Genomic DNA, 25857 nt, shown 5'->3' with positions numbered 1-25857 from the left:
TCCTGTTAGAAGTCAGATATGCTCTACATGCTCCTGTATCTATATTTATTAATTCTAACACTAATTGTAGTACTCTACTACTTAGTCTGAAATCCATAGCAGTAGTCACACAAAGATCACAAAGAACAATACGCATGGTTTGAGGGCTTATTAGAGAAGTTAACAGGTTATAATTCAAGTTGGCAGCAGGATACTATCCTTCAATCTTAAGCTTCTGGACTTATGTCAGTGTTATAAAACTGTAGTCCCGCCAATGATTGTGTCTCCTTGAGTCTTCCAACAGGTTTAGGCAAACGTACCTACCTCTGTTTCTATGGGGAAGCAATTCCAAGGCAGCTCTGTTTCATGTTGGTTTCTGGTTCTCCAGTGAGGCACTGCTGCTCTTCTGTTAGTCCTGGTCTAAGTGTTACATGAAACTCTGACCCTAAAAGACTTGCACTACATTCTCTGCTTCTTCCTTGCTCATAGTGACATACCCAAAATCACACTAAGACTGAAGGGATGGGGAAAAAAACTGATCAATCCCATAATGATTAGTTTATACACAACCCTATTTTGGGTCCCCACCCAGTCATGTGGTAAAGTCAAAGTCAATGGCTAGGAAAGCCATTTTTAATAAACCATTAAAACCCCACCTTCAAAAACTCTATGAATAACAACTGTAACAGCTTGGTACAGTGCCAGAATTGGGCCCCTCAAGTTAGAAGGCACTCAAAATGCGACTGAAGAAGTGGTATGCCCTCTAATGATCTGGATGAAATAAAGTTTTTATCTAATTACAGACTTTTATTTGCTAATGTGGCAAGACTGAAAATGAGGAGAAATAACTGCAAATATCTATTAAAATTGGAATGTGGAATGTATGAAGTAGGTATCAGGGGAAATGGAAGCTGTGAAAAATTAAAGGGAATGTATAAATATACTATACATTACATATATATATATATATATACACACATATATATATATATACACACACACATATATATATACACATATATATACATATATATACATATATACATACATATATATATACATATATACATACATATATATATATATATATATATATATATATATATATATATATACTATACATCGACGGCATTAAACAACAACAACAACATTGTTGTAAAATGGACTGTTATTTGCCATTTTGAGTCAGACAACGACTATTCTAAGAATGACAAACTGAAGAAGAATGATGTGTCATTCATCCATCCTCAAAAAGAACATTTCAAGATCAGTCCTGATGTACAATGCTCCAAATGTCCAACCACAAACGAATGGATTGAGAAATTATGGTGCATTCACACAATGGAATACTATGCAGCATGCAGGAGCAATAACTTTGTAAATTATTACCTAACTTAGGAGAGACTGGAAAGCATTATGCTGAGTGAACTAACTCAGTCCCACAGGGACAAATACTGTATAAAAGTTATTGTAGAATGAGTATAAGAATCTAGGAGAGGTGGGAGAGGCTGGAAGCAGAAAGATGTGGATTTGCAGGGGGAAGGAGGGTTTAATCATTGGGTTGTACAGTTTGATGACGGTAGGAAGGGAAGGGAAATTGAAAGAATTTCTTCAAATTTGTATTTGAGTTTTGTAAATAGACTAGTAGAAAAATTAAAAAATGTTCTATCTATATTCACACAAGAGAGACTTGTTAATACAACTACTTTCAACTATATGCACAAACCACTAAAGCCAAAGATGAAGAAATTGAGGATTTCTGCTGATTTATGCAATATAAATTTAACTTAATATGTAACCAAGAGGTATTAATTAGAATTGGCAATTGAATGCAAAAGTTGGAAACAAAGGACTGGTAGCTGAAAAATATGACGTTGGTGAAAGAAATAAGGCTAGAGATTACATGATAGAGTCTGTTCAATTATTTATTAATTGTAAATACCTTAAAACAAAATAACTACACACATGGACCTCATCTAATGGAATAAACTGTAATCAGATTGAATATATCTGTAGAAAGAAATGATATAAACTCAATTATCAGCATTCAAATCAAGGCCAGGGACTCAATTGTGGTATAGACTATCAATTATCTATATTCAAGTGCAATTACAAACTGAAAAATTAAAACAAGTCTATGGCAGCCAAAATACAACTTGAGTTCATACCACTTGAATTTTTTGGATGTGATTCATTGACTGATGACCAGATGAACTGTTGGATGACAACAAGGACATCATCCATGAAGAAAGCAAAAGACAAGAAAGAGAGGAAAGATCAAAATGGATGTCAGAAAGACTCCTAAACACTTCTTTAACATAGAGAAGCTGAAATGAAAGAAATAAATGACGAAGAGAGTTGAACATATTTAAAAGGTAACTACAGAAGACAGAGCAAAGTATTATGATGAAATATGCCAACACCTGGAATTAGAAAGTCAAAATGGAAGAATCAATACACTTGGCATTTCTCAAAAGAACTGAACAACAAATTCAAGCCTTTAGTTGAACTGAATGATTCTATAGGCAAAATATTGAATTATACAGGAAGCATCAAAAGAAGATGGAGGGGAATATAAGGAGATGCTGTACCAGAAATACTTGATCGATGACACTGAGCCATTTCCAGAAGTAACTTATGATAAAAATCAATGATAGAGAAGAAAGAAGTCCAAGCTTCACTGTAAGCATTGGGCAGAGGGTTGTTCAAGGAATTGATGGGATTAGTAAATGATGTGTTTCAACAAATACAGTCTTAAATGTACTCAATAGCTAAGAAAACACTCTGAACAACTGACTGGAAGAGATCCTTATCAGTGTTCAGATCTCTTCAAAGGATTGCTATGAATCAAAACCAAGTAGACAGTACCTAACAAACTAGTTATTATTGTTGTTATGTGCCATTGAGTCGCTTGCAACTCATAGCAACCCTATGTACAACAGCCCTAAACTCTGTTCTGTCCTGTGCCAATTTCATTGTCTCCGACACACTCATCCTGATTACCCCAGTCACCGAATCAACCCACCTTCTCGAGGGCCTTCCCCTCCGGTGCCTGCCCTCCACCCTCCCAAGCATGATGTCCTTCTCTAAGGATTGGTCTTTCTTTACAACATGACCAATGTATGTCAGACAAAGCCTCAGAATCCTTGCCTCCAAGGAGCAGCATGGTTTAACCCTTTCCAGGATGATAGAAATTATTAAATAATATCATTAATATCACATGTAAAGAAAGTATTTCCTAAGATTATTTTTAAATAGATGATGAACTACTAGAAATTCAAACTGGACTTGGAAGATGACATATAGAACAGGTACTGACATAAGATGAATGTTGGCTGAAATTATAGAATACCAGAAAAATGTTTACCTGTATTTTACTATGTGAAGGCATTCAACTATGTGTGGATCATAATAAACTATGGATAGTATTGAGAAGAATGAGAATTCCAGAATACTTAACCATTCTATACACAGGCCTAGAAGTAGTTCAAAAAGAACAAGGTGATATTGAATGGCTTGTGCATTAGGTTAATATACCTTCTCCCTATCAATTCAATCTGTGTGTTAAGCAAACAATTGAAAAACTGGACTATGATCATAACAAATTATAACAACACAGAGAAAAACTGGTATCTCAGAATACTTGTGTTCATGAGAAATCTATACCTAGATCAAGAAGTTGTTCAAATGGAGCAAGGGAATGCTGTATGGTTTGAAATCAGGAAAGGTGTGCATCAGAGATGTATTATTTCCCCATATCCACTCAATCTGTATGCTGAACAAATACTTCATGAAGCTGGACTCTATGAAGAGAAATGTGGCCTCAAGATTGGAGGAAGACTCATCAACAACCTGCATTATGTAGATACACAACTTTGCTTGCTGAAAGTGAGGAGGGTATGAAGTGCTTTCTGCAGAAGATCAAAGACGACAGGCTTCTACAGACGTTGCCTCTATGCACATAACTTCTGTGCCACATATCCAGTCAATTAACTAGGTACCTGTATTAAAAATTTCTTAGTGTGTCTTAAACTGGTCTATTGCCTGGAGGACCATGACACTGCCACTCCCACTTGAGGCCCCTGGCCCTGTCTCCTGGTCTCTTGCATCCGCCACCTGAAGGACCTTACCCCCGCTGCCTGGATGTCCTACCTCCACTATCTAGATGACCTGACCCCACCATCTGGAGGGCCAGGCCCTACAGCCTGACTGCCCCAGCCCCAAAACATTGAGGACGAGCCACAGCTGGCCATCTGAACTGCACCAGAGACATCATTATTACAGGTGAACCCATTTCATTTCCTCTTCCCTCTTAAAGTGTGAACTTCCTTTAGTCCAGAGCACATTAGACTGGCCTAGCTACAGAAGTTGTCTGACAGAGGAGGCTGTTAATTCACAGGCCTTATCTCTCCTGAACTGAAGCAAGTCTTCCCTTGAGTCAAAAGTTCAGAGAGAATCTCAGGCAGGGTAGCTACTCCACCCTCCTCTAGAGCAGTGAAGTCAGATGAAGAGCCTGCTATCACCCTAGGTATGGAAAAATTCTACCACAGTAATGTCATGGAGGAAGCAGGCTACTTCACAGCCTATACAACCCCAAAGCAAGATGTCAACACCAAAAAGTGATACACTATAAATGGATTTCCTGAAGCCAGAAAGTCTAATGAAACTTTCTGACACAGAATTGAAAAGAACAATGATTTAATATTTTCAGTGGATGAAAGACAAACTTGAAGAATTCCAGGACTCTGAAAGCAAAAAACCAAGAGGAACATGAAAAAAAAAAAAATCAAAACAATGCAGATTAAACAAACAAGGCATAAGAGGCTCTGGAAAAATAAGAAATCACAATCTAAAATATGAAGACCAATGTTTCAGATGCTATCAACATGTTAGAGGGACATATGAACAGAGTTGAAGAGATGGAACACAGAAGCGGTGAAAGAGAAGATAGAATTGTCACCACTGAAGTGCTAGAACAAAAATAAGAATAAAAAAGGAAAGAAAAAGACTAAAGCCTAAGAATAATGTGGGACACCATCAAAAGGAATAACCTGTGTATACTCGGAATCCAAGAACAGGAAAAAGTAAAGGCACTGTGAAAGTTGTGGAAGAATTGCTAGAAGAACATTTCAGGCATGATGAAGAATGAGAAAACATATATTCAAGAAGTTGAGTGAACACCACATAGAATAGACCACAAAAGATAAACACCAAGGCATATCACAGTTAAATTTGTCAGAACTAAAGATAAGGAGAATTCTGAAAGCAGCTAGGAAAAAACGAAGAGTAACCTATAAGGGAGAGCAGATAAGATTAAGTGCCAATTTCTCAGCAGAAACCATGTGAGCAAGAAGAGAGAGGAATGACATATATCAAACACTCAAAGAACACAACTGTCAACTAAGAATACTATACTAGCAAAACTGTCCATCAAATATGAAGGAAAGATCAATATATTCTCATAAAAGCAGAACCTAAGGGAGTTTGTAAAAACAATACTAGCTTTGAGGGAAACACTGAGAGACTTCCTTCTTGCAGAGGTGCCACAAAAAGTGGGATGGAGAAAAGTAACCAGCAACAACACCAAAATGAATTCAATAAAAGTATAGAAATAAAACCTTGCCTCTTAATAATCACACAGAATGTGAAGAGTTTAAATGCACCAGTCAATAGAAAAAGAGTAGCAGATTGAATAAAAAAATAAAATCTGTTAATATGCTGTCTACAAGAGACACACCTGAAAAGTGAAGATAAAGACTAAAAATAAAAGGGTGGGGGGAAAAAATATACCAAGCAAATGGAAACCAAAAGACAAAAGAAAGCAGGAGTAACAATATTAATCTCTGATAAACTAAATTTCAATGCAAAAATATCTCAAAAAACAAGGAAGATTACTACATAATGCTTAAAGGGTCAGTAGAATAAGAGGACATAACAATAACAAATATCTATGCACCAAATGATAGAGCTACAAAATATGCAAGACAAATATTAACAAAACTGAAAAAGGAAATAGACAACACAAAACATTATAAAAATCACACAGAAATAAATGAAATAGAAAAGAGATGAACAAATGAAACCATCAGCAAAACCAGGATTGGTTCTTGGAAAAGGTCAACAAAAACCACTTGCAAGACTAAAAAAGGAAAAGAAAGAAAAACCACAAAAGTTAACAATGAAATATTAAGAAAAACTGTACTAAAAAATAAAAAAACTTAGAGAAAATGGAAAAATGCTTAGAAACTCAAAACCTACTTAAACTGACACAGACCAGAATCTAACACCTGAACAGACCCATTATCAAAGAAGAAACTGAAAAGGCAATACAGCAATTTCCAACACACACACACACACACACACACACACACACAAACACACCACACACACACACACACACACACACACACACACACACAAGCCCTGGGCCAGATGGTTTTACAAGTGAATTTGATCAAACAGTCAGAGAAAAACTGTCACCAATTCTACATATTTCAGAAAACAAAAGAAAGTTGGAATTCTCCCAGACTCATTCCATGAAGCAAACATATTCTTGTTACTAAAGTCAGGTAAAGACACCACCAAAATAGAAAACTATAGGCCAATATCTCTCACGAACATACAAGCAATAATACTGAATAAAATCCTGGCCAGTAGAATCCAACCACACACACACACACACTAATTCACCATGACCGCGTGCGTGGAATTCATAAGCAGGTATGCAAGTATGGTTCAGCATAAGAAAAACAATCAGCGTAATTCATCACATTAACAAAGCAAAGAACAAGAGCCACATGATCCTATCAATTGATGCAGAAGAGGCCTTTGATAAAATCCAACACCCTTTCCTGATTAAAACACTCAACAAAATAGGAATAGAGTGGAATTTCCTCAACACAGTAAAAAGTATTTATGCAAACCCAGAGCCAACATTGTTCTCAATGGAGAAAGATAAAAGACATTTCCCTTTAAGAATAGGAATTCATCAAGGATGCCCACTATCACCTCCACTATTCAATATTGTATTTGAAGTCTTAGATATAGCAATAAGACAAGAGAAGGAAATAAGAGTATCCAAATTGGCAAAGTGGAGGTAAAAATATCTCTATATGCAGCTGATATGATAGCATACTTAGAAAACTCTAAAGACTCAACAAGGAAACTACTGGACATAGTTGACCAATCCTGTAAAGCGGCAGGATACAAGATCAACATACAAAAATCAACTGGATTTCTCTACAATGACAAAGAGAATACAGAACTGGAGCTAAGAAAAACAATACCCAGCACAATAGCTAATCACAGGATTAAATACTTGAGAGTAAATCTAACTAGTAACACAAAAAACCTACTCAAAGAAAATTATAAAACATTACTACAAGAAAAAAAGAGACCTGAAGAATAGAGGTATATACCTTGCTCTTGGATAGGAACACTCAATATTGTGAAAAAGGCAATTCTACCAACCGCAATCTATAAGTTCAAAGCAATCCCAATACAAATAGCAATTCCATTCATCAATGAGATGAAAAATGCAATTTTCAATTTCATCTGGAATGGAAAAAGACCCCAAATAAGCAAAGCACTCCTGAAAAAGTGAACAAGGTCACAATCATCTCACTCCCTGATTTCAAATCCTACTATGTTGCCATGGTGATCAAGACAGTGTGGTGCCAGTATAAAGACAGATGCACAGATGAGTGGAATGGAATTGAGAACCTAGAAATCAGCCCATCTACCTTTGGTCAACTGATTTTGGACAAGGAAATGAAATCAGTCAAGTGGGGAAACAACAGCTTTTTAAACAAATGGTGCTGGCAGAACTGGAAAACTTTTTGCAGAAAACTCAAGCAAGACACACACCTCACACTATACACAAAAACCAACTCAATGTGGATAAAGGACCTACGATTAAAACCAAGGACAATAACCTTCATTAGAAAAAAGCTTGGAAGAACTTTGGAAGCCCTAATCCATAACATGAACATTCTTTCAAGCATCCTGAAAACCCTACAACCAGGAGAGGATAAAATAGATGAAAGGGACTTTCTAAGAATCAAATCCCTATGCACATCCAAAAACTTCTCCAACAGGGTAAAAAGCAAAGCCACAGACTGGGAAACAATATTCGGTAATGACATGTCTGACAAGTGACATATCTAGAATGTATAGAATTCTCGAGGATCACACACAACAAGATAAAGGAAAACAACCCAATTACAAAATGGGTACAGGATATGAACAGATACTTCACTAAAGAAGACATGGCAAATTCAGATGGCAAACAAAAACATGAGTAAATGTTCAAAACCCCTAGTTCTAAAAGAGATGCAAATCAAAAGAACTATGAGATATCATCTCACCCCAGTAACAAGAGCAAAATTCAACAGAGCGGCAAACAAATGCTGGCAAGGTTGTGGAGAAACTGGAACCTTTATCCACTGTTGGTGGGAGTGTAAAATGGTGCATCCACTGTGGAAGGCATTATGGCACTTTCTCAAAAAGTTGCAAGTTGAAATACCATTTGACCCAGTAATTCCTCTACTGGGAATATGTTGTTGTTGTTATGTGCCATCGAGTTGCTTGCAACTCACTGGGAATATACCCTACAGAAATCAGAACTGCCACCCAAATAGATATATGCACACCCATGTTTATTGCTGCATTGTTCACAATAGCAAAGAGATGGAAACATCCCAAGTGCCCATCAACAAACAGACAGAGCAGCTGTGGTACATTCACACAATGGAATACTATACATTATTAAAAAAAACATGGAACTCATGAAATATTATACAAAATGGTGACCTTGGAGGGCATTACGTTGAGTGAAATATCTCAGTCACAAAAGGACAAATTCTGGGTAGTGCCACTGTTGTAGAACAGGACTGACATCAGGGTTGGGGTGAGACTGAGAAAAATTGGATAAATTATGTAGACTGCATTGAAACAGATGAGCTAGAGAACAGTTTAAAAGTGATATATGATTAGGTATTATGGTCATAACAAGAGTCCAGAATGAAGGCTGCATAGTGGAGTGTACTGGCTGGAGGAGGGGATTGCATACCGATGAAAGAATTTCTCTTTCACTTTTCAAAGAGAAGAGCAAACTGCAGGGGAGTGGTGGGCAGGGAGAAAAGCGCAACAATGAATGAATGGAAATCCAAAATCTCTGTAAACATTCATTAAAATTAATAAAACAAACAAACAAAAAACCACAAAAGGACAAATTCTGAACAATGCCAAAGTTATAAAACAGGACTGACGTGGGGGGTGGAGGGAAATTAAGAAAAGAGGAGATAAATAATGTACACTGCATTGAAACAGATGATGAATAGAACTGCTTAAAAGGAATATATTATTAGGTATTATTTGCATGACAACAGTCCAGAATAAAAGCTACATTAGTAAAGTGGATGGGGTGGGGAGGTTGTACAACAGTGACAGAATTTTTTTGAAAGAGAAAAGCAAACTGGGGAAGGGGGGCAGAGTGGAAAATGTGCACCAATGAAATGAATGGAAATTGACGTTTTCTATAAACTTTCATTAAAATCTCAGTTATAAAAACAAAAATGGTGTTTAAAAAAGGTCAACCTTTTTTAAAGACCTTTTTTAAGGCCTTCAGTATGGGTTACATCTTAACATTAAGAAAACAAAAGTCATTACCACAGGACCAACAGTCAACATTTTGATAGATGGAGAAAGAATTGAAGCTGTCAATTATTTCATCTTGCTTGGATCAACAATCAACACCATTGGCACCAGCAGTCAGGAAATCAAGACATACCATGTTAGGTAAGTCCACTCTCAAGTAGGTATCTTTCCAAAATGATGAGGAACAATGTTAGTTTGAAAAATAAGGTGAGTGCGATTTAGCCATTGTCTTCTCAATCACCTGCTCTACATCAGAGATCTGAACAATGAACAAAGATGACAAATAAGAGATGATGTCTTTAAATTGTGGTGCTGGACAAGATTATTACTGAATATCCATGGATTGCTAAAAGGACAGATATGTCTTGGAGAAAGTGCAGCCAGAGTGCTCCTTGGACACAAAGATGGCAAAGCTTCATCCTTCATCCTTCGGACATGTTGCTAGGTGAAGCTACTCCTTGGAAAGGGACACCACATTTGGAAAGATGGAAGGTCACTGAAGGAGAGGAAGACCCCAAAAGAGATGTATTGACAAGATGACTTCAGCAATAGGTTCTCAAGTGTGAGAGATGATGAGAATGGCACAGCAATGACAAGTCTCAGGTCAGCTGTTCATAGGATTATTATGAGTCATACACTTTACTATTAATGCTACGTATCTGAAAGTTGGACAGTGACTAAGGATGACAGAAGAAGAATTGATGTTTTTGAGTTGTGCTGCTGGAGAAGAGTACTGAATATCCTATCAACTGCTAAGAGAACAAACAGGTTTGTCTTGAAGAAAGAGCAACTAGCGTGCTCACTGGAGGTAAGGATGGCAAAAACTCCAACTGATATACTTTGGAAGGGGCCAGTTCTTAAAGACATCCTACTTGGTCACGTAGAGGGTCAGCACAAGAGAGGGAAGTCCCTGAGCAAGATGGATTGACAGTGTCTGTAACAATAGGCTCAAGTGTGTCCAGAGTTGGTGAGGAAAGCACAGGTCGTCCCTATGAGTCATAGCTGACCCAACAGCACATAACAACGGTACTCCAGTGGACATACTGCTAGGACATCAGTCTTGGAAAGGTGTAGGATCAGTGGAAAAGGAATAATTTCAGAGACGGATTGCCACTTAAGTGACTGTAACAATGTGCTCAAATATATCTGAGATGATAAGGATGACACAGATTATGGTAAGGTTTAGATATTGTTTATGAAGTCACTATGAACAACAGTACTGTGTTAATGCACTAGGTTTCTTGATCCAGTCATCTATTTGGGTGGGTTTCCACCTCTTTGATATACTAAATACTACTACAATGAACATAGGTAGTTGTATGTGTGTGTATGTATATATATACATCATGCATCAGAGAGCTAGACAATGACTAAGGATGACAGATGAAGAATCAAGGCCTTAGAATTGTGGTGCTGGAGAAGAGTCTTGAATATCCCGTGAACCATCAAGAAAACAAATTACAAAATAAACAAACTAAATTTATTAAAAAAAGAAAACAAATTGGTCTGCCTTGGAGAGAATGAAAGCAAGTTTCTCCTTGGAGGCTAGGATTTTGAAGCTCTGTGTCACATAGCTTGGGCACGTGGTCAGGAGAGACCAGTCTTTGGAGAAGGACATCATGCTTGGAAAGGTGGAGGGACAGCACAAGAGAGGAAGACCCTGGATGAGATGGATTGATAGAGTAAGTGGAGCAATGGGATTTGGTGTGTCAGAATTAGTGAGACTGACTCAGGACAGGGCAGGCTTCAGAGCTTCTTTACATAGGGTCGCTATGGTCGCAGACGACTTGATGACACAAAACAACAACAACAAGTATATCTACCTAGTAGTGAAACTGCCTGGTCAAATGGCATTTCTATTTTCAACTTTTTAAGCAATTAGCCAACTACTTTCCATCTTGGCTACACCATTTTAGACTTCCACCAGCAGAGGAAACAAGCTGACATTTTTGCAAATTCAAGAAATTTACCACTAGATGGCGAGAAAACACTGGTAGAATCTGTTCTCATAGACTGTAGAGGCCTAAGTATTTTAACTTAAACTTCCACCAGGTGTCAACCAAGAGGGGGAAAAAGGACAATAAATACACAAATTAATAATTTTAAGAAAGCAATCTAAAATCTAGCAGAGATAATAAATATATTTCCCATTTTTTTGTCCAATAATATGTATATGTGTACTCTATGCTACGTATCTTCATTTTAAGATACTGCCTTGTCAACTAAAATTGCTCCTAAAACAGATGAATTGGTTGATTACAACCTATGAACCTAATATTTGAAAAAATAAGTTTAAGTACTTAAACGTGCGGAGCTAAAAAAAAAAAAAAAACCCTACAAAGGGTATTTGGTCATTTCCCCCTCTATTATAAGGCATTTCTGCTTGCTGTTATGCTTTGAATCCTAGAATAATTCTATTATTTTTTACCAAGACATTCACAATTTTCAAGACAAGAAAATCATCACGTTGAACAGTTCAAGGGACTCAGTTGAAAACTGAAATACTTTGCAGAATTAAGCTCCATTTTCAAATATCACATCGTGCTTTTGAAAGGCCATCTTTTGTGCTGAACAAATTCCTAACAGATTTTTCTATCCTCTTGTAAACAACATGTCAGCGAAACCACTATGTCATGCTGCCATTTAGAAGGTGGTACTGTTTTAGGTCCAATTCTATTACTCCTCTGAACACAGGAGTCTAAATCATGTTACACCCTGCAAAACTAGTTGTAAGTGGTGTCTTTAAATAAAAAGACTTAAACACTGTTTTTTCTTCTAGGTAGTGGTCAACCCTTGTTCCTCCGTCGTCATCATAAAAACAATTTTGCTGCTTTTCCCCCTTACTAATTAGGATATGGAGGAGAATGCGGTTGAAGAGAAAGCAAAAGCTTTTAAGTTGTACCAGCTTCTCTTCCTTGATCCTTCCATATTCCTTTGACCTCGACTCCCTGTCTACAAAACACTGGAATAAAAAACCAAAACACCCCTTCCAAGTAAAAAATGTTCATGTCTTTGAACAGTAATTCTTGTCTTTTTTAATTAGGTTCTCTTTGGAAATTCGTTAGAGTATGCCGGGTAACCAGACGCTTGCCCAACCGGTTTCACCCTTCCTCCATCTCCTTTCACACCATCACTTTTTACTAAACCGTGCAGTGCCGGTAAAGCACGCTATGAGCCGGTCAGTCAGCAGTTTATCCTTAGTTGGCTTTGCAGACAACTCCCCACCCAACCCATGTCCTTTAAAGGCCCCCTCTGCCATTATCTTCTTCATAAAAGTGTGCTCTGGAAGGAGATCGCGATATCAAGGTTTACGGTAGTCAGCCTACCAATAGGAGCCCTCAATGAAGAGAAGTCAGGTTCAGCCTCCCAGCCGCCCCAGTGTCTTCTTTCCCCAACTCGACACCTACTGTACCCGCGAGCGAGCAAGGGAGCGAGCCAAGCGCGCGGGAGGGGGCGCGCAAAGAGGGCGGACAGCAGTCGCGGCGTGCGCGTGCGCACTGGGGTTGTTTTTCCACAAAGCTGCTCTTAAAGTGAGCTGGCAGGCTTCAGCCGCCCGTCTTTGTACCGAGACCAGTGAGATTAGCAGCAGCGCGGAGCAGCAGCCTTTCTGCTGCCCTGACTTTTTAAGAAATCTCAATGAACTATTTGTAAGGAATCGCTGATCTTGCCTGCAAGCATTTTGCACGGCAGAGACATCGATCACTGTTCAGTGAAGATCACATTTTATGTGAAATCTTGACTTTTTTTTGGTCTTACATTATATTTTTATAGATTTTGTTATAACCATGGTGCTGGGAAAGGTTAAGAGTTTGACAATAAGCTTTGACTGTCTTAATGACAGCAATGTCCCTGTGTATTCTAGTGGGGATACAGTCTCAGGAAGGGTGAATTTAGAAGTTACTGGGGAAATCAGAGTAAAATCTCTTAAAATTCATGCAAGAGGACATGCGAAAGTACGCTGGACCGAATCTAGAAACGCCGGCTCCAATACTGCCTACACACAGAATTACACTGAAGAAGTAGAATATTTCAACCATAAAGACATCTTAATTGGGCACGAAAGAGGTAAGTTTTTCTATTAATCATAAGTCATTAGATTTGTTTTCTTTGGGAAAGTATTTTTTTCTTTTTTGTCTGTAATTGTGTTTCTAACATAACACATAGCAGTTTGATAAAGGCTAGCAAAGTTAGAAGATTGGGGTTCTCCTTGACATTTATCGTGTATTGGCCATAATGCATGCAGACATCTGCAAAGTGACTGCAAACTGCACTTAATTCAACTACCTCTAGTACGCACTTGCAATAATGGACTGCACCTTACTTAGAAATTCTGCTTCAGTCCTGTTCAGGAATATTTCTAGTTTATTTTCAAGTGAATTGCTAAAAGCTGCAGCTCGGTCCTTTCACGTTACAGCCTTAGCTCAAAAAAACTGAGTTTCAATGAAGACATGGAGTATTTCAAAGTGTGCAATAGCTACATTTCATTATTAATAATGACACGCAGAAGACTTTAAAGATTGATCATTGTTCTTTAAGAAAGGGTTTCCCATGGCTTATTTTGACATATGGTATCAACACCGCACGTGTGTGTGGGGTTTTGCCCTATTCTAAACAAATCCTTTCGAAATCTACATCAAGCACTCTTTATTTTAAAGGGCAATATCTACCATTATGAAAGGTTGAAAGTCAGCTTTAACAGTCATTTGAGGTCAGTCATTTTCTTTTCCCAACATTATGTGTAACTTTGGAACGTACATTCAATGAAACCTGTGCCAGTCAATTGGAATTGAAAAGTATTCGGCACATTGGATTTGATTTTTGGTTCGAAAAGGGAGATGAAGGGTTGTCAAAGAGAGAAGGGGGACCTGAGAGCCCCTATCTATTGTTTAAATGGTTACATTGTGGAAATATAGGCGACTCTAAGCTTGTTTTTCTAAGTTTCCACCCTTTGTTAGAAGCGGTTCAATCCTGTTTCGGACCAGTTCTGGGGGGTGGTGAGGAGGGGCGCTCCTTCTGCTCTCAGCAGATTGGTTACACGCGTCAGGTGGTGGCGATGACTTAATTCCTAGCCCAAGAAGAATATAATGTTAAAACTGGTTATGTAATTTTGGTGCTTCTCCTTTTTTATGCAGCACTTGATTCAGATATTGACGATCTTTCATAAATATAATTTTACCTTTTTCATTTACAAGAAAATACATCTTTAGCTAAGTGCTAATTGAACTATCGCAAGTGTACAAATTAAGTATGATTTGAGTTGGAGCTTTAATAGATTGTTTTTGAAAACAAAATGAGATTATTTTTTAAATATGAATCTCACTAGCATACGTAGGTAGTTTGCATCCGAAAATTGCTCATTAATCTCTCCAAGCATTAATTAACAGTGATACATAATGCAAGTGCCTAGTGACAGCCCTAGTATTTGCTGATACTCGAGTTTGCTTGTGTGAACCTTTTAGAAGATTGCAGCCTTTCATAAAATGGATGGAAGGGAACAAAAAGGGTGGGGGGGGGTATTCCTTAAGGAGTTGTACAACTCCCAATAGGGGAAAATAAAACAGTCAGTATAGAGACCAATGCAATTTAATGAGTTGCACTATGATTCCATGACAAAAACTTCGTGACCCACACCAAGATGTTCCCTAACCCCTGCAAAGTGTGGACGAGCGTTTAGCTTGGAATAGTTTCAATGACTTAAAACTGGGACCTCTCAGACTAGCCTGGTAACTGAAACCCCGCCTCGGGCAGCCTGCGATAGGCGGAGCCGGGTTTGTTAGCCTGTTGCTAAGGCGATGCCAGGCGCTGATTGGATTGGGCGCGGGCGGATGGGGAGAGTGGGCTCTAGGGCGAGGCTTGGAACCGGCGTGCGCCGGAAAGGTCCTTCCAGAGGGGCTGCCTCCGCCCTTATTCGCAGCCCTCTCGGGCATTTGGAGGCACCCTGGGTTTATGTTACTTAATCACCCCTCTCGCTCACTTTCTGGGGACACCGAAAAAAAATTTAATTCCACATTTATCAAATTGATAGGGGATAGCTTCTGGTTACTTTAAAGGTGCTGAATGGCCTTGAATGCAACTCCTAACAGGAAATCCTATTCAGAGGTGGGGTAGGTAACGTAGCAGGAGCCCCCCTCAGTGCAAGTGTGGCTTGTCTACAAGTTGTTATCCTCTAAGCTGAATCAAAGTGTAGCCCAATTACGCAAATCCACAGACTGGCTACCTAGATTTGACTGGAGAAAGATGAAATGCTAATTAAGACTAAAGTCTGGATTTTAGAAGCAGCTCTTACGCCCTTCCGCCATTGTCTCTTGGTATCATCGCCGCCTCCACCCCCTTAAAACCTCCCAGCTTTCCCGGTTGCAGACGGTAAAGGTGTCAGGGTGGCCCGAGCCAGATCGAACCGGTCGCCGGCTGGGGCGTGTAAAGCGGAAGCGCTGCCGCGCGCTGGCCCCGCCCCCTGTTGAGCAGGCTAGGCTGCGCTCGGGTACGAGCGCCGCGCTACATATGCCGTATGTATAGCGCGCGGACGACGGCGGCGCGCGGGCGGGCCGGCTGGGATCTGCTCGCGCCGGTTTAGGCCGGTCCTCTCCTGCTCCGGTCTAGTTCTTGATTGACAGCCCGGCACTTGTTTACCACCGCGCGGCCGCGCAGCTCGCTTCAATGAGACTGCTGAGCTGGCACAAAAAGGAAGCTAGAAGGGAAGAAAGGGACAGGAAGGCAAACTTTGGGTGCCTTCGAGGGGAGAGGATTTAAATGACCCCCCCCAAGTCAATAGCCAGTTTTGGGTGCAGAAATAAATTAACGGGATGTACACATGAGACAAGGAAAATAATACTTAGCGTGTAAATTAATCACCTTTTTTTTAATAAAAATCAACATTTCTAACTATTTTGTTTTTTCTCTCTTATGGTTCAGCGACATAGATGCATCATAGATTGTGGTGTATATTCCAAGTTTGCGGGGAGTTAAATGATCTTAGTCTTTATTCCTCTTCTGGTTAATTTTGAAGGCCTCTACTTTGAGAAAACTAGATAAATATGACCAAAGAGTATGATTTCTAGTACAGAACGTTAAAACGGCCTTTAAAAATCTAGAATTCTGCGGCCATAACATTTTGCTTGTACACAAGCAAAAAATAATGCAGTTGACCAAAAGAAATTGAGATATCCCCACCCCCCAGCAGTTGGAAACAGCTTATTTTTTGGAGGATATGGGATACTGTTTCCCAGTAAGCAGGCATCTTTTAAATCCTGGCTTTAGTAATTGTCTAGTATATGTTCAGCTGTGGCTAAGAAATAAAATTTAAAAACTTTTGAATGTTGGCATTTTAGGTTCAGTGATTTTAGGTGTGAAACTGACTTTAAAATAACTCCAGCTATTTGAAAGCTTCTAGTGGTTTAGTTATAAAGTTATGTTATTCACATTTGGGGAATCTTTTCTCCAAAATGGACATTTAAAAAGGTTTAAATGAGCAATACGCATACCTTTTGAGCATAGCATACTGGTACACAGGTGGAGACCTTTTTGTTGGTCAGATACTAGTCTTTGACATAAAGACTACAATTTGGGTTATTTCGTGGCTTTTTAAGAAAAGAAATATATATATATATAATTCCTGCTGTACAAATAGAATCAAAATGATAGTTGAGATTAAAATTCGGATCCTCTTAGACGGATAAATTTTGTAATCATCAGAACAGTGTCAGAGCTTAATAACATTCCCTTTGGTTTTTGTTTTCTTTTTTTGACTGTTTTAGATGATGATAATTCCGAAGAAGGCTTCAACACTATTCATTCAGGAAGGCATGAATATGCATTCAGCTTTGAGCTTCCACAGACGTAAGTGTCATAGGAATAGGCATGGTTCATAAATAGCTATAGTTTTAAAAGTACTTCTTTTTAAAAAAATTGAATATTCTAGGTTACACTTTTTTTTTTTTTCCCTTTAAGGAAAAACCCCTTTTCATTATTTTAAAGAAAAAAAAACAGTCATACGTAAAGGGGAAAAAAAATATTTTAAAGAGAATAAACAGTCATACAAAACATTCATAAGCTATTTTTTATCTAGCATGGCAAAATTCTAGAAAGCAAAACTTGATGCTCTATCCGAAAACACATGCAATCCTTGTGTTTGTTTTTTTGTTGGTTTTTTTTTTTTTTTTTTTAATTTTGTGTACATGTACCGTCAAATCAGATCTGACTGGTACAGGAGGATATTGCGCCTCCTTCTCCGGCAGAGCATCTGGTGGATTCGAACCGTGTTCCTCTGGGATTGCAGTGCTACATGCAATCTTTAATACGTGACTATAGTGTTTCATTTAACATGAATGAATGAGGATGCTAAAGCATATAATACTTGCTTTGTAAATATGTAGTTTATTTCCACTCAGCATTTTCAGAAAAGAGAAAACACATTAAATCTCTAGTGTAGTAATTTCCATGTTCAGCTTTTCTGCTGACTCTAAAACAGTAACAGTTAAGTTAGAAACTGAAATCATAAAATCAATCCTCCATTTATAATTGGTCTTCTTTTGATTCGAATTCACACTTTCCTGTGTGAAAAGCTTTTGGGAAGGTCACAAAATAAATACTATGTATGACCTGGCCTTAAAAGGAAACATTCTTTAGAGATGCTTTTAACATGAAACTTATAAAATCTAGTATGAAAGGAAAACGGTACTTTTATTAATAAAAAGTTATATTGTTAAAAGAGACCATTCAAACTTTATTTGGTAATGCCTTTAACAGGTTTAAAACTCTGTAAGAGGCCCTTGTGCTAAGGCTGCATAAGAATTTATCAAATGCTAAAATGTACATAATTTTAGATTTGTTAATTTGGATACTGAGTTGTTATGTGTTCAGAATTTATAAATTAGTATTTTATGTAGTAGTATTCTAGCTACAATATTACTTCAGAGCCTAACTCTTAATATAATGTCTTAATCTGCTTTTTGAGAGAAAGACACTTAGTCTGTGGATGTTTTTATGTATTGTCATAGCTGACCCTCTAGCAGGTTTTCAGAGGCAGTAAATCGCATAGGAGGAAATTGCCTATCATTCTCCCACAGAGTAGCAGATGGATTTGATCCACATATTTTTGTGTTGGCAGCACAACTCATGACCACTAAGCCACCAGAGCTCCCTGGTCTACTGATAGAATACACATTGAGCCTGAATACTTTCAAAGACAAAGATAATTTGTTAGAGATTTGAACTACAGCATTTTTTTCTCTGTTAAAGTGGAAGAATCTAAAAATGGAGGGGAGGGAGTCAGTATAAAAAGAGGTAATAGTTTCTATCTAATGAGAAGTGGAACACTGTAATATTAAGTTCTTGATCTTTTAAAGAATTGTTAATTTGTAAGTTTTCATATTTTGCCATTAGCATTAAAACTAGCCTCTATTTATTTTAAAAGAATTATATTCACACTTTTAAAGCAGATTCTCTGTAATACTTAACTATATAAATGTTTAATTGAAAAGTTTTTTCCCCAATGACTTATCCCTTTGGAAACTTAAAATTGTGTTTATACCTCATTGGCATTTAAACAGTACAAAGTATAACACTGCTATGCTGACTTACTATGTAATTATTAGAAAGAGGTATACAATTAATATGTTGACCTTTATATTCTACACAGACCACTTGCTACCTCATTCGAAGGCCGACATGGCAGTGTGCGCTATTGGGTGAAAGCCGAATTGCACAGGCCTTGGCTTCTACCAGTAAAATTAAAGAAGGAATTTACAGTCTTTGAGCATATAGATATCAACACTCCTTCATTACTGGTAAGAATTGATTGAATTCTTCATTCTTTCTTTTCGGCATTTAATGCAAAAGAATAATCAGTCAAAACTTACATAACCTTAATAGCTTTAAAATAATGACTCTTAGATTTTATAAATTAACAATTTCTAAATGCCATCAAAAGCACTCAAATTATTGAAATAATGTGCTCAAATTTTCTGATATTATAGTAATTTTAAGTAAATAAGATCTGTACATTGTAGAACTTCCCTCTTATTCAGAAAGTAACAGCAACACAAAAAAGAAATCTGTTCCCTGGTTAATTTCAGTAAAAGGAACAGTAATATTACTGTACAACAATCATTTTAAAGATAATTTTATTTTGTAGTTTATTTTATTATTCCAATATAGGGATAGTTGTCAACTGATGGGGAGATTATAACTTTCATGTAGGAAATTTCTGTTTTTAATTATTTTTTTTGTGAAATTATTTCAGAATTACGTGGTTTAAACAAAAAACATCTTAAAAGCAAATAGGAATTAAGTTTAACAATGAGGAGCTTTCCCTTTTCTAATAATGACATTCATATTCTTAATAATTTTTAACATTGAGATTATAACCAACGGTGGTTGTTGCCTTTTTTAAAGATATGTGGATAGGGTTTTTTTGTTTGATTAATTTATTTTGAATTGCTTTATAAGTATACCTCAGAAAAACTTCAATTCCCAGTAACTCCAGTAAATAAAGGAAGAATGTTTGTTTTCCCAGTAGATAATAAAGTTACGCTTATACTATATCTATTAAGTAGTGTAAGAATTGCCAGAAAGTGACACAGAGATGTAAAGTGAGTAACTAATAACAGAGAAAATGCTTGCCACAAGCCTTGAATTTAAAAAGAAGGCATTGTCAACAAAGTACAATAAAATGAAAGTTCTATATATGTAAACAGTATTGACTAAAATAATATTTATGAGATATGATAATTACCCTCTATATCCCTTTTACTTCAATAGAAATTTATATCTAAGACAAAAGTAACAAGCAATTTGGTAAGAAGATAAAGATTCACAAAAACACAAAAAATGTTAATTTAAAATTCTCCCAAGAATATAGTGTATCTTAGAATGCTCTTACTTGTTCCAATTTATGCACTAATCTTTTTCTCTAAATTTATTTCTTGCAGTCACCCCAAGCAGGCACAAAAGAAAAGACTCTCTGTTGCTGGTTCTGTACCTCAGGCCCAATATCCTTAAGTGCCAAAATTGAAAGGAAGGGCTATACCCCAGGTATGTGAGTAACAGATTCCCACCAGAAACTACAAATCTTTCTTTAGCTTTTGTGTATAAATGTGTAATAGTTCTACTAAATGCAGACATAATACAGTATTCTTGGTGATATAACATGAATGTGATTATCAAATTTCCATTTATAATTTGGGATATTATTTCATCAAATAGTTACTATACATGAGTAGTTCATTTTTATAGTTATAGTTACTTATCATTCCTAACTCTGATGGCCTAGTGCCTAAGGAGTTTTGTGCGAACTCAGATGTCAGTGGTTTGAATCCACGAGCTGCTTCACAGGAGAAAGATGAACAATTTCCTGTGTTGAAAACCCCCTTGGAGGGTCAACTATGAGTCAATTCTAACTTGATGACAGTGAGAATGTCAGAGAACATGTAGTTACACTTACCGTCTGGTTGACTTTGTAGTTTAAGAATCTGCATTTTTAATTTGTGTTAACTGTGAAAATATATACAGTAATACATTTGTCAGTTTAATGATTTTGTATACATGTATAGTTTTTAACATTATTTATTTTCATTGTCTAGGTGAATCAATTCAGATATTTGCTGAGATTGAGAATTGCTCTTCCCGAATGGTGGTGCCAAAGGCAGCCATTTACCAAACACAGGCCTTCTATGCCAAAGGGAAAATGAAGGAAGTAAAACAGCTTGTGGCTAATTTACGAGGGGAGTCATTATCATCTGGAAAAACAGAGACGTGGAATGGCAAATTACTGAAAATTCCACCAGTTTCTCCATCTATTCTTGACTGTAGTATCATTCGTGTAGAATATTCACTAATGGTATGTATCAGTTTAAAGGTTGTTTTAAAGTCCTAAGCTTGCAAAGATAACATTTTAAATTCAGTTTCTGTTTTTTTGTATTTTTACATGTAGCAATAAGTTATATAGTATACATTATAATTAGAAAGTTTACATTATATGTAAACATACTGTATTCTACTATATAATGGAGAAAATTTTCTTGTCTATCAGATATATCTAAATAATGAAGTAAATGACATCCTAAAATAACATTAAAATTGAGTTATTCATTTTTAAAAAGGAAATAGCATTTGATGCTTTACATTTACTATATCCTTTAACTCTTTAGGTATATGTGGATATTCCTGGAGCTATGGATTTATTTCTTAATTTGCCACTTGTCATCGGTACTATTCCTCTACATCCATTTGGTAGTAGAACCTCAAGTGTGAGCAGTCAATGTAGCATGAATATGAACTGGCTTGGCTTATCCCTACCCGAAAGACCTGAAGGTAATTTGATAATACACATCTAAACCAATTCCTTATTGCTCTTCTTAAGAACATAGTTTGGCTTCTGATATATGTGACCCCAGAAAAACATGTATCTTTTCCCTAAAAAGTGAATAGATGTGCCCCTAATATATCGCTCAAGTATGTCTCGCTAGTTTTAATCAACAAATACTATTTTACCTTGACACTTCTTTTTAATACCTATTATTCTGTATATTTTGACATGCATAAGAACATGCTGTTCGAATTGCGTGTATCTTTTTCCTACAGCACCACCAAGTTATGCAGAAGTGGTAACAGAGGAACAAAGGCGGAATAATCTTGTACCAGGCAGTGCTTGTGATGACTTTGAGAGAGCACTTCAAGGACCATTGTTTGCATATATCCAGGAGTTCAGATTCTTGCCTCCACCTCTTTATTCAGAGGTAAGCACAAACTTCACAAGTGTAAAAAAGGCTGGTTCTCTTGAGAAAACAGCATTGTACATTTTTTTTTCACATACTTATATCTTGATTTTTGTGAAAAACAAACCAGGACAGCAAATAAGAAAAACTTAGAAAGATTGTTCTTGTGTATCAGCAAGTAGGAACTGATCCATAGCTGACTCTCCAGGTTTCCAGAGGCAGTAAATTGCATAAGAGGTGATTACCCATCTTTCTCTCACAGTGTGCCTGGTACATTTAAACCACCCACCTTTGTAGCACAATAGATTTAACCTAAAGTAACTAAGTTTTACACAAAAATATTTAGTTATCTTATTGAAGAAATTGGATTGATCTAACTTCATGGTGAAATAATTGCATATTTAAAGAAAGAATTCTTCATTTAAAGCATCAATAAAAATAGTTGGAATTCTTGCGAGCATTTATATAGTAAAAAAACTGGTCTATTCTCAATTCTTACATATTGTAAAAGATATATCTATAGAGAGAGAGAGTGAGTATATTTATGAAAACATCTTAAAAACATTTCAGTGCTATTAGATTATTTTCATTTCATTTGTGGCAATTACACCTTACTGTGTTTAAATCATTTTACTTGAGAAAATTTCAAGTTTGAAGTAAATTATTCATAGCAATATTAAAGTTACACAGTATGAGGATCCATTTACTGGGCCGTAGGAGTCCAAAAGTACTTCTTTGAAGAGGTGACTGTTAAGTGACAACATTAAGAAATAACTAGTCCTCAAATAGTAAAGCAGTCTAGACTGGAAGTTTGTGTAAAGGAAATGAGTTGGAACAAGGGACCTAGGAATTTAAGGAAATGTAAAAATTAATACATAGGTATAGTTCACATTATAAAAAGCTTTAAAGTTGGCCTAAGTTTTAGGTTAATACCAAAATACTTTTATATTAACTTTTTTATTGTGATTTGAGTAAAAAAAAGCACAGAATAAATTGGTTTTCTATTGTTTACTGCAATTTAGACAGAAAAGGAATTCTTTATTTTTTCCAGCACTATGACTAGAAGAATTTATTTTCTTTTGGATGCAGTTAATATGAGATCCACTTTTTGTTAATTGGATATTCAGAATTTGTTCTTTGAAAATCTTTAGACATAATTTTTCCTATCTTATCTCAATTCATAAATTTTATTCTGGGTACCAAAAACATCAGTTCTGCCACTTGTAAAAGATTTTGCTGTAACATTTTTTTCCCCTGACTTTTTGTCTGTCTTATCAAGTCAATTATTTCTCCTTAATTTGAGTATTCTTGCTATACAACATACATTTTAAATGAATAGCAAAATAAGTTTCACTCACCTGACATTTGTTACAAAATTATTTTCAAATGAACCAACAATGGTCAGGAAAAATGTCTCTAGAGAGATACTAAAAAGACCCTTAGATCTATATATTAAACCTATGAGTTTACTAGGTCACATAGCCACCACCAGGATAAGTAAACATTTCCATTTTCTGATAAAATTTTACTGTTGGTTTTTGTGAAATAGAAAACTATTTTGGCGTACCTTTATAAGTATTATTGTACTGAATGAGTATCTGGCATTTTATAAGTAAATCAGCACCTTTTTCTTCACCACAAAACACATCTGAGATGAAAGGTAATAATTGAGCACAAATAATTTGCAGCCAGGTGGTCTGTGTTCTTAACTAGGATTCAAACTGTGAGTTATTTTCTATTTTCTTAATTATTCTCATTTCTTTCTAGATTGATCCAAACCCTGACCAGTCAACAGAAGATAGACCATCATGCCCCTCTCGTTGAACGAATACTTGTTTAAATCAAGTTGATATGGGTTCCGAACTATCTCTTCCTGGCTGAGGACAGAGGAAGTATCTTGGAGACACGTTTTCAGAGGAAGTGGAATTGCTTTTGCCCAGAAAAAAATGGCAAATACACGAAACAACCAGCGATCATGCTTTAGAAGCCAACAGCAACATTCTGAGACTGCTCCAACATGCTTGAAGATCTAAGCTTTTCTCTTAAAACTGGCACATACTAAGAGCAGTCTTCTTAGCCTATGGTCATATGTGTCAAGATACCATGTTGTAAAAGAGGGATGTTGTCCTTCTTTTGATTTGAAAATTTGCACATGCTCAATGCTTACATTGTGCGGTTCGATGTCACTACAGCTTTCCCACCCTCCCCAGTTACACCAGACTGTTGATCCTCTTTTAAAACTTGTTTGTGGCCAGCACAACAAGAACAGAAGAAAAGCTTTGAAGAAACTTTTAACATGGAAAAAAAAACAACCAACAAAATACGCACTGACTTTTTTTTTTATTTAATATAGCCTGGACTTTACCTGCGTATGCACATGCTCAGAATTGTCCTTCTAGGCTGACCATGTATCACCTCTTCAGCTTGGATCCTATTTGTGGATTTATTTACAAACATCAAATGCCTTCAAGCCAATCCTTCTTGCTGTATGTTTTGCAGCCTACTGTAGTAGATACGCAACAGATGAGTGGAAAAAAAGATGAGAGGAGGAAGCTAATAAGAGACTTTGTCAAGATTGTATACCTTCTTGGTTTCTTTTAAGAATTTGTTGCCTTTCTACTATTTCAGCAAAGCAGCATTTTGTTACTGACTGCCTAAAATCACTTAATCTCAGGTGAACGCATCACTTGCCAAACTGTTGGAATGCTATTTGTGTTTTGTTGCACTGTTTTTTGTTTTGTTTTGTTCTGTTCAATTGTTGTCGTTGTTATTGTTTGGTTGGCTTTTTAGAGAGGGAAATTTGGAAAAGGGACATACACAAAAGTGATAACCCACCCACATTCCCTTTTTATCATGATACATATGAGACGAATTAGCAGAGCTAAGAATTAAAGGAAGGCAGTATGGCAGGCACCAGCAGAGGGAAGGGCTGATGCTCTTAAGAATTATTTTTATTTTTATTTTGGAAGTATAAACGTTTCTAATCAGCAGAGAAAGTAAGGGACAATGCATTTCTTTTCATAACAGAGTTCATTACTTCTAACACATGTTGAAAATTTTGCTGGAGGAAAGCTCTTTAATGAACAAGAATATGTTAAAGTCATAACTAGAGAGCTCAGTGTCATTAAGTTGGCAGCATGAAAACCCAGGGTTTTTTTCTGAAAATGTGTAAATTCAAAATTAAAAGTGCCATGTGTGCTGGGGTAATTAAGATTTTTTTTTTTTTAATGAAAATACTTTTTACCCTGTTAGGACCTTTTCTTAAACCTCCAAGAGCACTCCTTATCCAAAAGATAATTGTTTATACATGCTGCATGTATGTAAATAATCATGTCTATATCAAAGAAAGAGTGATCCCATCAACAAATTTGAATTTATTTTAAAGAGATTGACAGTTGGCTCATAAATATACCAGCATTTGTAATTACATTTTGCAAGATATCAAGTGTCTTTTTTTTTTTTTATTAGAAATTGAGCTCTGACATTTTTAGTGAAAACCGGCATCTCT

General features: G+C 36.6%; 1 protein-coding gene across 1 annotated transcript; it reads left to right on the top strand.

Annotated features, from left to right (window-relative positions):
• The first annotated feature begins 13202 nt into the window (after positions 1–13202).
• Positions 13203–25591, top strand: LOC102869022 (arrestin domain-containing protein 3-like). Its single transcript, XM_006885359.1, has 8 exons — positions 13203–13701; positions 17391–17472; positions 19274–19421; positions 20565–20667; positions 21216–21472; positions 21783–21945; positions 22216–22370; positions 24117–25591. The coding sequence occupies exons 1-8, from the start codon at positions 13422–13424 to the stop codon at positions 24171–24173; spliced, it is 1245 nt and encodes a 414-aa protein (XP_006885421.1). The 5' UTR covers positions 13203–13421; the 3' UTR covers positions 24174–25591.
• The last annotated feature ends 266 nt before the right edge of the window (positions 25592–25857 follow it).

This window comes from Elephantulus edwardii, unplaced genomic scaffold (assembly GCF_000299155.1).
Source record: "Elephantulus edwardii isolate Elephantulus edwardi_28Jun2011 unplaced genomic scaffold, EleEdw1.0 scaffold00043, whole genome shotgun sequence".
NCBI lineage: Eukaryota > Metazoa > Chordata > Mammalia > Macroscelidea > Macroscelididae > Elephantulus > Elephantulus edwardii.
Note: the sequence above shows the minus strand (reverse complement) of the source record. Positions and strands in the feature narration are given on the sequence as shown.

Coding starts and splice junctions, on each gene's coding strand:
- LOC102869022 (XM_006885359.1), top strand. CDS start 13,422: ATGGTGCTGGGAAAGGTTAAGAGTTTGACAATAAGCTTTGACTGTCTT. Junction 17,473..19,273: donor AGCTTTGAGCTTCCACAGAC/GTAAGTGTCATA, acceptor TATTCTACACAG/ACCACTTGCTACCTCATTCG. Junction 21,473..21,782: donor GTGTAGAATATTCACTAATG/GTATGTATCAGT, acceptor TTAACTCTTTAG/GTATATGTGGATATTCCTGG.